This window comes from Microcebus murinus, chromosome X (genome assembly GCF_040939455.1).
Source record: "Microcebus murinus isolate Inina chromosome X, M.murinus_Inina_mat1.0, whole genome shotgun sequence".
In the NCBI taxonomy this organism is placed as follows: Eukaryota; Metazoa; Chordata; class Mammalia; order Primates; family Cheirogaleidae; genus Microcebus; species Microcebus murinus.
Genome location: NC_134136.1, coordinates 46,095,234 through 46,110,024, shown reverse-complemented (window position 1 = coordinate 46,110,024; position 14,791 = coordinate 46,095,234). Strand labels below are relative to the sequence as shown.

Genomic DNA, 14,791 nt, shown 5'->3' with positions numbered 1-14,791 from the left:
GGCCAATTAATTTCTTTCTATTTATAGTAGAGACGGGGTCTTGCTCTTGCTCAGGCTGGTTTCGAACTCCTGACCTCGAGCAATCCGCCCCGCCTCGGCCTCCCAGAGTGCTAGGATTACAGGCTTGAGCCACCGCGCCCGGCCCAGAATAGTTTTACTGCCCTAAAAATCCTCAATCCCTCTAACCCTTGGCAACCACTGATCTTTTTACTGTCTCCATAGTTTTTCCTTTTCTAGAATGTCATATACTTGGAATTACATAGTATGTAACCTTTTTCAGAGTGGCTTCTTTCACTTAGTAATATGCACTTAAGTCTCCTTCATGTCTTTTCATGGCTTCATAGCTCATTTCTTTTTTGCTCTGAATAATATTCCATTGTCTGGATGTGCCACACTTTATCTGTCCATTCACCTACTGAAAGATATCTTGGTTGCTTCTGGGTTTTGACAATTATGAATAAAGCTGCTATAAACATTTTGTGCAGGTTTTTGTATGGACATAAATTTTCAACTCTTTGGGGGAAATACCAAGGAGTGTGATTGCTAGATTATATGTCAAGAGTTTCTTACAAGAGTTTTATAAGAAACCTCCAAATTGTCTTCCAGTGTATCTGTACCATCTTGCATTCCCACCAGTAATGAATGAGAATTTCTCTTGTACCACATCCTCACTAGCATTTGGTGTGGTCAGTGTTCTGGATTTTGGCCATTTTAATAGGTATATGGCGATATCTCATTGTTTTAATTTTTATTTCCCTGATGACATGATGTGGAGCATCTTTTCATATGCTTTTTGACATCTGTATATCTTTTGAGGGGAGGTATCTGTTCAGGCTTTGGCCTATTTTAAAATAAGATTATGTTCTTATTATTGAGTTTTAAGAGTTCTTTGTATATTTTAGATAACAGTCCTTTATCTGACATGTCTTTTGCAAATCTTTTCTCCCAGTCTGTAGCTTGTCTTTCGTTCTCTTGATAGTGTCTTTTGTAGAGTAGAAGTTTTATTTATTTATTTATTTATAAGATGGTAAGACAGACTTTATTCAAAGGGAGCCATGGAGATAGGTACAGGGGCCGCTGCAATGGGTTCTTGTAGCATGGGAGAGAGGTTGGATTCAACTCTCAGAAGTTTTAAATTTTAGCAAAGTTGGGCTTGTCAGTTATTTCTTTTATGGATCATGACTTTAGTGTTGCATTTAAAAAGTCGTCACGATACCCAAGGTCACATGAATGTCCAGTTGTTCCAAAACTATTTGTTGAAAAGACTATTTTTGCTCCATTTCATTGTCTTCGCTCATTTTTTCAAAGATCAGTTGATTATATTTATGCAGGCCAATTTCTGGACACTCTATTCTGTTCCATTGATCTATTTGTCTATTCTTTTGCCAATACCATACTCTCTTGATCACTATAGCTTTATGGTAAGTCTTGAAGTTGTATAGTGTCAATCCTCTAACTCTGTTCTTCTCCTTCAATATTGAGTTGGTTATTCTGGATCTTTTGTCTCTCCATATAAGCTTTAGAATCAGTTTATCAATATCCACAAAACAACTTGCTGAGATTTTGATTGGGATTGCTTTGAATCTATAGATCAAGTTGGGAAGAACTGACATCTTCAGTCTTCTTATTCATGGACCACTTGTTTAGTTCATCTTTGATATCTTTCATCAGAGTTTTATAGTTTTCCTTATATAGATCTTGCACATATTTTATTAGATTTCTAAGTATTTCATTATTTTGTATGTTAATGTAAATGGTATCGGGTTTTAAATTTCAAATTCTACTTGTCCATTGTTGGTATATAGGACAGCTATTGACTTTTTTGTATTAACCTTGTGTTCTGCAACCTTGCTGTAATCACTTAGTTCCAGGAGTTATAAGATATTAATTCTACCCATAGTATACTTTTCCCTATCAATTTTGACCTAAGTCCAGTAATACTAGCACCATTTCACAATCCAAATTTGTATATTGCTCCATTTGTATCAAAATTTTCTCTTTTGCCCTCTAAGGTGGTCTGAGGACACCATGACAGTCACGGTGGTGTATGATAACTCAGAGGCAACAGAGCTCTGTGCAGCTCAGCACCTCTACCTCAAGCCCATAGCAAAATTGATGATCAACGTATTACTCCCAGAGAGTCTAGAACCTGTGAGGCCCTTCTCTAACTGGGAAGTTCTTGACCAGCTGAAGAGCCTGATTTGCCCAGACCAGTTCACCACAGTTCGGCTCTCCAAGAGCACAAGGGACTTCATCCGATTTGAGGGTGAGGCTGAAAACCGAAGTTTGGTTCAGATCCTGAAGGCAAAGTTACATGGGAAGATCATCAAGCTAAATGGTTTGAAAACAGACTTAAAAGTAGTGGCCACAGATGCCCAGGGAGAGTGGGAACACTTCCCCAAGGAGAGAGAGGCCTCAGTGAGTGATGAGGCCGAAGAGCAGAACCATGATAAGAGCCCGGATTCTATATATTTTGAAGGCTTGCCTTGTAAATGGTTTGCACCTAAAGGCTCTAGTGGGGAGAAGCCATGTGAAGAGATCCTTCGGGTAGTTTTTGAAAGCTTTGGGAAGATCAAGAACGTGGATATCCCTATGCTTGACCCCTACAGAGAAGTGATGACTGGTGGGAGCTTTGGGGGTTTCAGCTTTGGCTTGCAGACATTCGAGGCCTTCATACAGTACCAAGAGTCAACTGACTTTGTAAAAGCCATGGAGTCCCTTCGAGGAATGAAGCTGATGCTTAAAGGAGATGATGGGAAAGCTCTGGCATGTAACATTAAGGTAAAAAGTAAGAGTTTCTTTTATTTTCCACTGTTCAGGTGATCCTGAGTAAAAGCTGGAAGGAAGCATTTTTTTTTTTTTTTTTTTGAGACAGAGTCTCGCTTTGTTGCCCAGGCTAGAGTGAGTGCCGTGGCGTCAGCCTAGCTCACAGCAACCTCAAACTCCTGGGCTTGAGTGATCCTTCTGCCTCAGCCTCCTGAGTAGCTGGGACTACAGGCATGTGCCACCATGCCCGGCTAATTTTTTCTGTATATATTAGTTGGCCAATTAATTTATTTCTATTTATAGTAGAGACGGGATCTCACTCTTGCTCAGGCTGGTTTTGAACTCCTGACCTGGAGCAATCCACCCGCCTTGGCCTCCCAGAGTGCTAGGATTACAGGCATGAGCCACAGCACCTGGCCTGAAGGAAGCATTTAGAATAAATTTCCTTGGACCCTACCAGGCTCTGATCAATTGCTAGTGTAAGGACTTGTGTTGTCCTTAATAAAATGTTTAGGGAGAAAAATAATCCTGATTTGAACACTCAATTCTTGTGCTATCAGGCATACTGCCATCTGTGTTTTTTTTTGAGACAGAGTCTCACTTTGTTGCCTAGGCTAGAGTGAGTGCCGTGGCGTCAGCCTAGCTCACAGCAACCTCAAACTCCTGGGCTCAAGCAATCCTTCTGCCTCAGCCTCCCGAGTAGCTGGGACTACAGGCATGCACCACCATGCCCGCCTAATTTTTTCTATATATATTAGTTGGCCAATTAATTTCTTTCTATTTATAGTAGAGACGGGGTCTCGCTCTTGCTCAGGCTGGTTTCGAACTCCTGACCTCGAGCAATCCGCCCGCCTCGGCCTCCCAGAGAGCTAGGATTACAGGCGTGAGCCACCGCGTCCGGCCCCATCTGTGTTTTTAAAGTGATGGTTGTTATAATCGGGGGCTCTGTCCCAACTTCTCAAGGGCATTAAAGGATTCGTCATGGCCCCTAATGGAATTACCTCATATGCTTATTATATTTGACAAGTTGCTGAGAAAGAGAGGAATACATACAGTTTGATACCACATGGAAAGCACTTTATTCTCTCTTTACTCCTGGGGTCACAACTTATATTTTCAGGATGTCTGTCAGGTAAACTGCTAAAACATAATCCTAAAAACTTGGATCTTTTTCTTTCAAAATCAGCTTGTCCATCCAGTCATGTCACCTCATTGATGTCTGTATGCTCGGGTTACCTCCCTCTTGAAGTCTTAACGCAGCAGTGGAAAAGATGTGACTAAGCCCTCCTTTTTCTCTAAATCAGTCTGTATAAGTGTGTGTGTGCATGCGTGCATATGTATATGTATATCTATAGCTACTTATGTTAAAATGGATATATTTAAATTATGAGCTATTCAGTCAGACAAAAGATATAGCAAATATTATAATGACCACCCATATACCACCACTCAGCTTAAAAATGAAACATTACCAGTAAATGAGAGACCACTCCCTCTGCATGTACCTATCTTCAATCACATTACCCTCCCTCACATGAAAGCTAACCATGATCATAAATTTGTGGTTTACCATTGTTATACATATGGAAGTAGCTACTTCTGCCTCCTTTTATTTTTTAAGAAAATCTATTTTGTAGTGCCTCAATTTGACTTTCACTGTATCTCAAGATTTTAAAAGTAGTTTAATAACCACAATAGTAAGATATTATATCTCATTAGGTCAGTTTTCTTGTATTTTTTGCTCCTCCCAACACACATTTTTTGACCATTTCTGTCTCTAGTGACTAAAAAAATACATTAACTCAATTGATCTTTATAACAAACCTAAGGTAATATACTCACATTTCTCAGCGTATGAGAAATGGCACTGTGATGCTATGACCATATGTAAAGTAAGCTCCTCAAGGGTTTAAAAAATAGCTTTATTGAAGTATGATTGACAAATAAAATTGTATAAAGTTAAGGTGATGATTTGATATACTTATTCAAAAGTTCTGCCATAGAAAATCCCAGAGCCCACAAACACTATTCAGCTAGCAGCTAAGAAGCAGTGAAACAGCATGGCTACCAGGATGCAGAGAGCACATTTTGAATTCATTTGATTTTGAATTAACTTGTGCCATCTGAGTTTTATCTGTTTGGCTTGGGACATAAACCAGCTGGCTAGAAAACTCTTCTAATGAAATTTTGAATTGTTTTGGGGCAGGTTATGTTTGATACAACTAAACACTTCAGTGAAGGAGCTATAAGGAGAAGAAATCAGGAAAGGCTAAAATTACAAGAATTGGAAGAAGAAAGGAAAAAGGAAAAGAAAAGAGAAGAGGAAGTGGCTGAAAGGTATGTAGACCAACTTTAGTGAAGAAAGTATTTTTTTTTCCTTTTGATTTATGGATTAATGCCTTTGGGTGAATGGCTAGACTTGATAGATAACATTGGGGTGAGGGACAGGAATTGGCTCAGATTGGAAAACTCCACTGAAGGCTATAGTCTTTCTACTGTGCTGTTACAAAACCAAAATGACTAACAGTTGAAAACAAGAGACTTCAAATATTATGTTTGTCTAGCCTGGCGTCATGGCACGCGCCTATTGTCTGAGCTACTCAGGAGGCCGAGGCAGGAGAATCACTTGAGCCCAGGAATTTGAAGCTGCAGCGAGCTATGATCATGCTACTGTGCTCTAGCCTGGGTGACAGAGGGAGACAATAAAACATATATGTCAGGGGGAACAAATACTGAGGAATAATGGAACTAAACAGATTAAGATGTCTGGAAAGAAATAATTTTTTTTTTTTAAAGAAAAGGACCAGGAACTTTTATACTAAAAACCATAGCCTACCAAATTAAAAATTTTACCAATTTACCTAAAATTTGCCAATATTACCTAGTGTACCAATTTAAAAGTTTAAAAAATTAGGTCTGGAAAAGAGCATGTTCTATAAAATAGTCAATAATCAAACTAACCCATAGGCAAGAAGGCATGGATTTGTTGGGACCATTTTTCTCGTTCACTTAAATTCTTTGTAAATGTAAGGAGCCTCCATATTTATTTCTTTGAGCTTACCATTGTTTTCCAATTTAGGGTTTCAGGCCTAGAAGGGGCTATTGGATTGCCTAAAGTTTGCCAGGAAAGTACAGATGGGCTAGAACTATGGGGCTCTGAAAACCAATTTTACCTCTTGGCCCCACCACATGCATATTTATTCTTCCAATCTTTCATGTAAGTTGTAGCTATTCAAAAAATGGGATAAAGAGTATCCTTCCATGTGCCTCTCCCTTTTTTGGCTGGTGGGATGATAGGAGTTAACTTGAGGAAATTTGGGAAATTTGGCCAGAGCTTGAGCCCAATAAAGAAACTATTCCCCTCAAAATTCTAGGCTCAACATCCAATTTAGATCATCTTCTGGGTTTTGGCTAAGTTCTGACTCTGATAATTGTCCCTTATTTCCCCTTCCCCATGTTTCCATAAGGGCCTAACTGAAATAGTTTTACTTTTCCAAAAATAGCTGTAAAAAATGCCCATATTTTTATAAGCCAGTATGTTTTTCTGATGGTATGCTGTGTTATTATATGCCAAAGACCGGTTCTCACCCTGAAGATTTTCTTAGTGCCTTGACTCATCTTTATTTGCTTGTGTGAAACCAACTCACAGAAGGTTTTGTTCACATGAAAAATGGGTCATCACTGTGAAAGCTGGATCCTGTAGTCCCTGCCAGTGGTTTGATAAAATGAGGGCTAGAGGCCCCTCCTTTGAATTCTGTAGGCTTCTTTTTTTGCTGCTATATCTCTGCATGAGGTCTCCTTCACATGCTTCTGTCTGACTAACGAAATGATGTGTCTTTCTCCCTTGACTGATGCTTAACAGTGTTGTTGTTTTATCATACGTTGCCTATGCCAGGCCCTGGGGTTAGCAGTGGTAGATTCCTGGAAAGTAGCTGATCTGTCTTCCCCTGGTAGGGGGAAGGAGCGAGGAGATCCAATGCCTAATAAATACCTTCTGAATAGTTTCATCTTAATCATTGTCCAGAAGAAGAAAAGACGAGGAGAGGAAGGCCCAGGAAAAGAGGAAGAAGGCCAGGGTCAGGAAGCGAGCGCTGAAGGAAAGGGACAGACACCGGCAAAGGAAACCGAAGGACAAAGCCAAAACTGAGGAACCACGTGAGCCGGACTCTTCAGAGGAGTGGGAGGAGCGGAAGTACCTGCTGGCTCAGAGGCGGGTTGAGGCCCTTCGCTTGCTACGGGTACTCCTGAGGAAAATTTCAGTAAGGCTATTTCCCTATTGTTCTTCCGTTTGGGTAGGTACTAACCTTTCTGAAACATTACCTTTGCATTTAAGCAGGAGCCTACTGCAAATTGACTCCATGGAAGACTCATATCCATTTTTTTTTTTAAACAGGCTTTTCTCTGTCAACCCCAAAAGTGGATTTACAAAAGGGATAGCCATGTTCTTTAAAGGAATTGTGTCCCAACTCCACCATCCAACACACACACTTTATATTTCTAAACTTCAGGATGGGAGTCCCCAGAGCAATTTAGGTAGTTTATCTATTTTTCCAAGTTCCTAATGGATATAACAACAACAACAACAAAAAAAAAATGCTAGGGGAAAGCAGTGGATGCTGTTGGTGTTATGTTTGTAGTCCTCTACTAACTTTACTTGTCCATTCATCTGCAACAGGTTTCGATGAGAAGGAAGAGCCTTGAGCCTTGTAGCAAACTCATGCTAGTCTAGTCTTAAACTATTTGATAAGGAATTTCTCACCTCACAGAACAATTGTTTTATTTGCAGAGTTTCAGTTCTGGAAGGTGTTTCTTCTTTCTGAGTATGTAAGGATTGCCAGAGTCAGCAGAAGTCCCAGATTAAAAACCAGAAAGGCTCCCAATTTAAAAATCCATATTCGGTGTTTTTAAATATGAATAATAAATGCCATTAAGATTAAACAGAGTTAATTTTATGTATATTTGCAGTCTTGACCTCTTTCTCATTAGTGTAGACTATCAAACTTAGTGAAATCAGGATCAGAAAAATCTCACATTTATTTACATTTATAATAAGGCTAGCTGGATCTTTTTTAGTTTACTGTAATAACTGCCACGGGTGACTCCTCCTAAAAAATTTCTCTTCAATGTGTGTGGTGTCTGATTCTTGGCCCCATTAATACTTATACTGATTATGCAGTCCCCAAGTTCCAATCCCAGGTAATGGGTAGGCACTGTGCTCTGGTGTGTGTCAGGTGGCAGTGGGTACACAGCACAAACCCTCCCGCCTGTAGGCTGCCCCTTTTACCTGCTCTGTGGTTGTGCAGAGCAAAATAGCACCATGTACGCAACTGCAGATAGAACCATGGTCACGGCCACATTTGCTACTTGTTGTCTTGAATTTTTTCTGAGTGAGGACAAGGCAGAGCAACCCAGAGGCACCCTCACCTGCAATCCATAGTAAGAGACTGGTATAAGAAACAGAAAGGCAGTTTATCTTTTAAGCCAGTTGACCCTTTTAGGTCTACATTTCATCCCTCAGTCTTTTCTTGTGCTAGGATTTTTTGGAAGGGCTACAGAGAGCAGTTCTTATTTCTCATTGTATCTCTAGCTCCTAGCACAATACCTGGAACAGTGGGCTCATCAGTCTTTGAACAAATAATAAAAAAAGAATCATATGCTTTGAAGGCTATGTAAAGTGTGGTGCCTTCAGGCCTAAGCATCAGCACAGACCTAGTAAAAGCAGCTCATATTAGATTAAGACATTTAATTTTGTACCTTCTATTTCCTCAGTGCAATATTATTCCCAATTTGGATCTATCCCAGGTGTTAGAAGTCTCTTCAGAACAATGTCAGAAAGCCCAATTTTCTTTGGAATATTTTAATGTTTAGTTTTTCATGTGAGATTTTTAACCTTTTTCTTTGAAGGGATCCAGTCAGTTTAACCCACAGGAGGTCGACGTTACAAGCCCCAAAGCTACTCATGCTCCAGGAAACACATTGGGAACTCTGGAGGAAGAAGAGTTAAACACTCAGCACCTTCAAAATCAAGAGGAAATGCCAAAAGATCAGGTTGCCAAGTCAGACAATAAAAGGAAACAAAAAATGAAGAAAAGAACAGGGGCTCACTTACATAAATCTTCCCACCGCCTTGGGAAAAAAAAATTAAGATACTCAACTAGAAAAGAGAGAACTGGAGAATTACTAACTGACAGATACAACCACAGTTTGGGTTTTGACCAGAATCCCTTGCAGATTGCAGTGATTCAAGGTCCAACTCTTGAGAAAGAAGACAACCACAGTTCTAATAAATCCTACTCTTCTACATTACCTGAGAGAGACCATGGAAGGAAACATAAGATCTATGAAACAGATGAATTTATTGACTATCTATTAAACTATTATCAAACTCCAAGATATGCCCGTATCTATCTAGAACCAAGTCACGTAATAGGCAAGTGTCAGTGGCAGAGGGATGTCCATGCTAAAGGAAATGGATTTCAGATTAATTTGAGAAAGCGCAGGCATCACTCAACCAATTTGAGCCAAATGCAAAACCTGGAAAGGAGAGAACAAGTTGAAGAAGATGATTATTGGTCAGAGATTTGTACTCAGGATCCTGAGCATAAACCACAAAAGAGGGTAAAAGTGGATTATGCCAACGAATGTACTAGTGGACTTAAAAACCATTGGAAGGATATAGCCAGTAAAGCTGGTGATCAGCTGTCCCCAGCTGATGGAAATACCCATCAGTTAGAAAAGTCTCACACTTACCATATCGAAGATTCCAAATCCACAAGGAAAAGCCAAGTATCTTCACCCTATAGGTCAGTAGGCTTAGATTTGCAGTTGACAGATTTCTTAGAGGAAATTAGTAGTGATTCTGAATGCTTCAGTGAAACCCTTAGTGTAAACAAAGAGGAGAAAGAGAGATCTGTGGCCACATATCACAGCTCCTCAGAAAAAGGACCTCTTGACCCTGATGAAATCATCACTTGTGAACAAGAACCTAGGTCAAGTCAGCAGACCTTGTATTCAGAGTGGAAACATTATGGTGAAGAAAACTACTCTAAATGCAAGCTTAGGACACCAAGCAAGAGGTCTAAGTATGAACTGAAATGTTCATGGCTTGAGGGTGAAAGCAATTTCATTAGAGATGAAAAGAACAGCAGCAAAAAGAGGGGAAAACTATCCCCCAAATACTTGTTTGATGAAGGATACTACCACGAATCCAGTTCCAGTAATCTATTAGAGAACATCACAAGAAAGAAGAGGAGGTTTAGTGGTAATACATTTGACCAGAAAGTGAACTATAAACCCTCTCATGTGCCAGTAACATCATTAAAAAGTGCTAACGCTTTCTATTTGGGTGATTTTCCCAAAAGAAGAGAGACTCTTTGGAAGTCAGAATGTAAACAGGATGCAAGAAAGTATAAAAGGCATGAGAATTCTAAAGATTTCATGCTCAATCCTGATAATTATTATATTAGACATAACAGTCAAGAGCACGTTGACTATGAAAGCTATTTAGGAAACAACTACACTAGTTCTTTATGTTTTCAAATGTTTTGATGGCCACTTAGATCAGGAACACCCTTATTTATAATAAACATGATGCAAGAAGAAAAGTTAAAACCAAACATAGCTATGTAGTTAGCAACTACAGAGCAAGAGAGCAGCATTTAAAAGCCTGAGCAGAGTCAAATACAAAACCTTGTTTCTCTTGCCAGAGTTTAAAGCATAGATCAAAATGACTGCAGGTGTGTTGGCAAGCTTTGGAAACATAAAACATCCAGATGCTGAAGCTTGGTAAAACAATGCTTGCAAAGCTTCTTGATCTAAGGACAGACATTTTTACAGTTCAACTGCAACTTTAATTTGGTGCCAGTGAAGGAGCAGATTAACATTGAGAGGGGTTTGATAGCCCCTCTATGGCTCCTTAGCTGTCATAACATCATTTAGTATCATGTAGCTTCAAAGAGGACAACAGTGAACGAATAAGGATCCTTTTACATGTTCTTTGATTTGGTCCGAAACACCATGTGCAGCAACAAACTTCCCTGAGTTTTATTTAGAAATAATTATAGATAAAAGAAGAGAGATGACAGCTAGGACATATAAATGGACTTCTTCATGACATTAAAGAGCACCCACCAGGAGGAAATTAATCTTATTACTATGTTGATAGTACTCAAAGAGTTGTCTTTTTAGAGACAAAGTCTTGGAAGAAGAATCTAAAAGTGGCTCTGATTGTCCTTTGAGGTTTAAATGGAGAGGGGACCATTAAGCAGAGGTTTTTTTTTTTTTTTAACCTATGTCTTTCCATTCTAGAAAAGCAGCAGGATTGAAGTGATATAAGAAGTGGGGTTTGCAAATGAAATATTGAAAAGATCCTGGGGCACCAACAATGGCACTTGGGAAGAAAGGACATGACAGTATTCCATTTTAGGTTATGTAATCCTTTCACTCAGGGTCGGATGACATCAGTTTGTAAAAAGTCACTGAATATTTCCAAACCGACTTTTAATAAAACAGTAACAAGTGCCTCCTCAACCCTCAATTAATGCCATGGAGTTAGGAAGAGTCAAGGGGAAAGTGTGTAGTTTTCTAGCTGGGGAAAAATTGTATGTTGTGTAGGATTTGTAAACTCTTAACATACGCAATTTATCTTTTTACCTACTGGTTTTGGACTTCTTAAATGTTTTTAAATTGAGATATTTTATAGATTCTTAAAAGACTTCCATCTTAGTGCAAGTGCATGTTCTATAGAAAGCTCGGCTGATTCATTCTGCCTTACATTGGATTTAGGACCTCAGGGGCAGTAGATTACTTTTTTTCCCCCCAACAAAGCTATACCTGACCTGGCAATTGAAGACACCAATGACATTAGAGACTGCCTGCAACAGGAAAGGGTGGCTTTTAATCCACAGAAGCAGTGGAAGGGCAACATTTTCATATGACATGATCCATTTCAAACAGTCTTCATTTGATATTCTGTAGAAAAGTGCCAACTGGTAGAGCCAGGTAGAATGCCAGCTGCCAGTCATGGTGGCTGCCCAGAATGATGCAGCATGGATGTGCGCTCGTTATCAGCCTCTTAGCAACCTGGTATCTGCAGGAGCTACAAAAAAATCTCACTTATCTGAAGAGCCCCAAGTTGCTTTGTTGATCTCTTCTAATCACATTTTAATAGAGCTATGTTAGTACATGCAAGAATTCAGAAATGAATGTAACATAGCAGATCATGTTTATTATCAACAAGGTGATAACCAAGGAATGATTTGTTGGCTCTCTTGTGTTCAATTCCACTTTCAAGCCAGTAACTCTACCATCAAAATGACGTTTGGCTTGTCAGATCTGAAAAAAATCGCTCATGGGCGAGTGCCTTCTCTCCTAAGGACTAGCAATGACTATTAATGTTCAAAGTACTGTTGTCCAGAATAGCCTTTTAAACTACGAATAGCTTGTATTTTGTCAGACAACTTTCAGTAATTAGGTATTATTCTCTTCCAATGAAAACCTGACTCCTTATTTTTTCGTTTCTTGCCACTAAAACAAAGAACATGGGTTTGTAATGGAAAGCAGCTATGCTTGTTTTGAAAAAAATCTCACTTCCTTCTGTCATTTGATAATTTTTCTTTGCAGAGTTTTAAGGCATGGAAACAATTTGCTGCTCAGTAATCAGACATAAAAAATAAATTGCAGAATACAGCATGTGCAGATTTTTTGTATCATAGAACTGGTGCTAAGTCATTTCTATATAACATTTTTGTCTTGTTTTGTTTGTTTGCAAAATACTGTCCTGAGACCTAGAAGAAAGTAAAAATACTGGTTTTATGTTTACTTTCTGTACAACCCTGGATTTTTATATGTCTTGTGATAGATAATGCATTCTAGATTTGAGTCAACCTTTTATGTGTGTAGGCCTTAAATGAGGAAGAGAACAACTTATCCTGTACTTTTCAAGTGAATGGCTTAGTAAGGAATGAAATAGAACTGAAAATATCATAACCACCTTAATTAACATTGTTATTCTTTGTTGTGCTGTTATTTAAGTGGTGCAAAAGTTTTTGCTCCTATCTTTTTTCTATGTCCTATTAAGTAAGGGCCTGAACTTTAAACTTTGTCTTTTTAAATAGGTGTTTTCATGTTTTTCTTTGTATGTGCTGCTGATGGTGCTGTAAGAAAGCTAAAAATCTGTCAATGTATTTCTGTTCAATTTGTTTGAATTTCTCAGGTAGAAAGCCATGTAACCAGGTAATTTTGAAAATAAGAACCAAATAAATGTATTTTTATTTGTTGCAAAACTGTTGAAAATATTAAGTTTTAAATAAATGCTGATAATTCCACTTTGGCAGGGTGAGGGGTGAGTTTCTACCTGTAGTAACCAGTAGTATGCTGCTTTGCACTAATGTTGCTGGTCTTTTTTCTCATTTGCATTGTTAGAGAAATAATACATATTTAATTTTCAGATATATTAAAAATAAAATTGTCATAGTGAATATTGAGTCTTTGTTTATTTACCACATGTATTGGTGAAAATGTTGCACATCCATGACATTTTCTATAGAAATACAGATGTCTAATTTTAATATCCTTTCTATGCAGCTTTTCCCTTTATGATGTTTATGATGCTAGTTTGTGGGAAGTGACTCTGTCAGATCTCCTGGAATTGAAGACCAGAGTTTTATTTTCATTTTGGATAAACTGAAATCATGATATTAAGATTTAAGATTATCCTTCCTTCAGCATGTTTTATCAGTGCTAATAAAAGGTAGCAAAATTGACTCCATGGAATTGTATCTCATCCCTTTAGCACTGGGTGGAAGTGTTCAAGTTATACAATATCCAAAAATAATTGTGGGTGTGGGATGAGAAGTCTGGTCAGAGAAGTTAGGGGCTTCAATAATCAATCTTTGACCATTCAAGAATTACCTATATTTTAACTGTATTTTCACATGAAATATACAGCAAACTGCCTCTAAGTGTTACATAACAAAGGCAGACTATACCTTAGAGTAAAATCTGGGCACTTTAGAGCTGAGGTCTTTGTTGGGTTCAAAGAGCTCTTTCTGAAACACAAAGGAATATACAATGCTTGTTCTGGATCTAGGATTTACATAAATTTGGCCCTCTGAGGTAAGGGGAATGTTGGGTTATGCAGAGAAGCCAGATATGCACATACCGAACATGTAGTGAATGCTGCTTGTGAACCACAGATGCTGGTACTGAAAACAAGTGTCTCTGTAGCTGGTTGGATGACAGCAGGTGGAGAGCAAACAGATGTTAACCTGACACCTCCCTCCTCCCCCACTGGACATGTGGTGGCTGTAATAACCACTCCTCATCTTGAATGCACCTTTTACATAATATGGCTTATGTATATTCTAGCTGGATTTGAGAAGTTTTTAGATCAAGTTTTTAGTCCTGCTTTATAGTAATATCCCTTTACATGTAATCAACACAATGTTGACTCAGCTCTGAATGGAGAATCAGGCTATTGGAAGTGAAGCTTTGGGGAGGCTCTGCATGTTTTCCTCTTGGCCTCAGACAAGTCTGTTTAACTTTGTGAAAGGACTAGCCTGATCTTCAAATCTAAAGGAGATTTCAGGCTGCAAAGGTGGCTCAACTTCTCTCCACCGCTTCCTCAAAGCGTAAGGTGTAACAGGTCACTGGACACAATAGGCACTGGAATATTTGGTGAATGAAACCTAGTGGAGAAAAAGAACACATTAAAAGCACCACATGGGCCTGGCATGGTGGCTCATGCCTGTAATCCTAGCACTCTGGGAGGCCGAGGCGGGCGGATTGCTCGAGGTCAGGAGTTCGAAACCAGCCTGAGCAAGAGTGAGACCCTGTCTCTACTATAAATAGAAAGAAATTAATTGGCCAACTAATATATATAGAAAAAATTAGCCAGGATGGTGGCACATGCCTGTAGTCCCAGCTACTCAGGAGGCTGAGGCAGTAGGATTGCTTGAGCCCAGGAGTTTGAGGTTGCTGCATGGCACTCACTCTAGCCTAGGCAACAAAGTAAGACTCTGTCTCC

At 39.0% G+C, this 14,791-nt stretch overlaps 1 protein-coding gene across 1 annotated transcript in view; it reads left to right on the top strand.

The window, feature by feature from the left end:
- Nucleotides 1–13,239, top strand: part of LOC105857186 (A-kinase anchor protein 17B) — a 28,920-nt gene extending 15,681 nt beyond the window's left edge. Inside the window, exons 2-5 of the mRNA XM_012739366.3 lie at nt 2,013–2,781; nt 4,973–5,103; nt 6,791–7,025; nt 8,671–13,239. Coding sequence (XP_012594820.2) covers nt 2,029–2,781; nt 4,973–5,103; nt 6,791–7,025; nt 8,671–10,314 — 2,763 coding nt within the window. The 5' untranslated portion in view covers nt 2,013–2,028 and the 3' untranslated portion in view covers nt 10,315–13,239. The remainder of the gene's footprint in view (nt 1–2,012; nt 2,782–4,972; nt 5,104–6,790; nt 7,026–8,670) is intronic.
- Nucleotides 13,240–14,791: the final 1,552 nt, after the last annotated feature.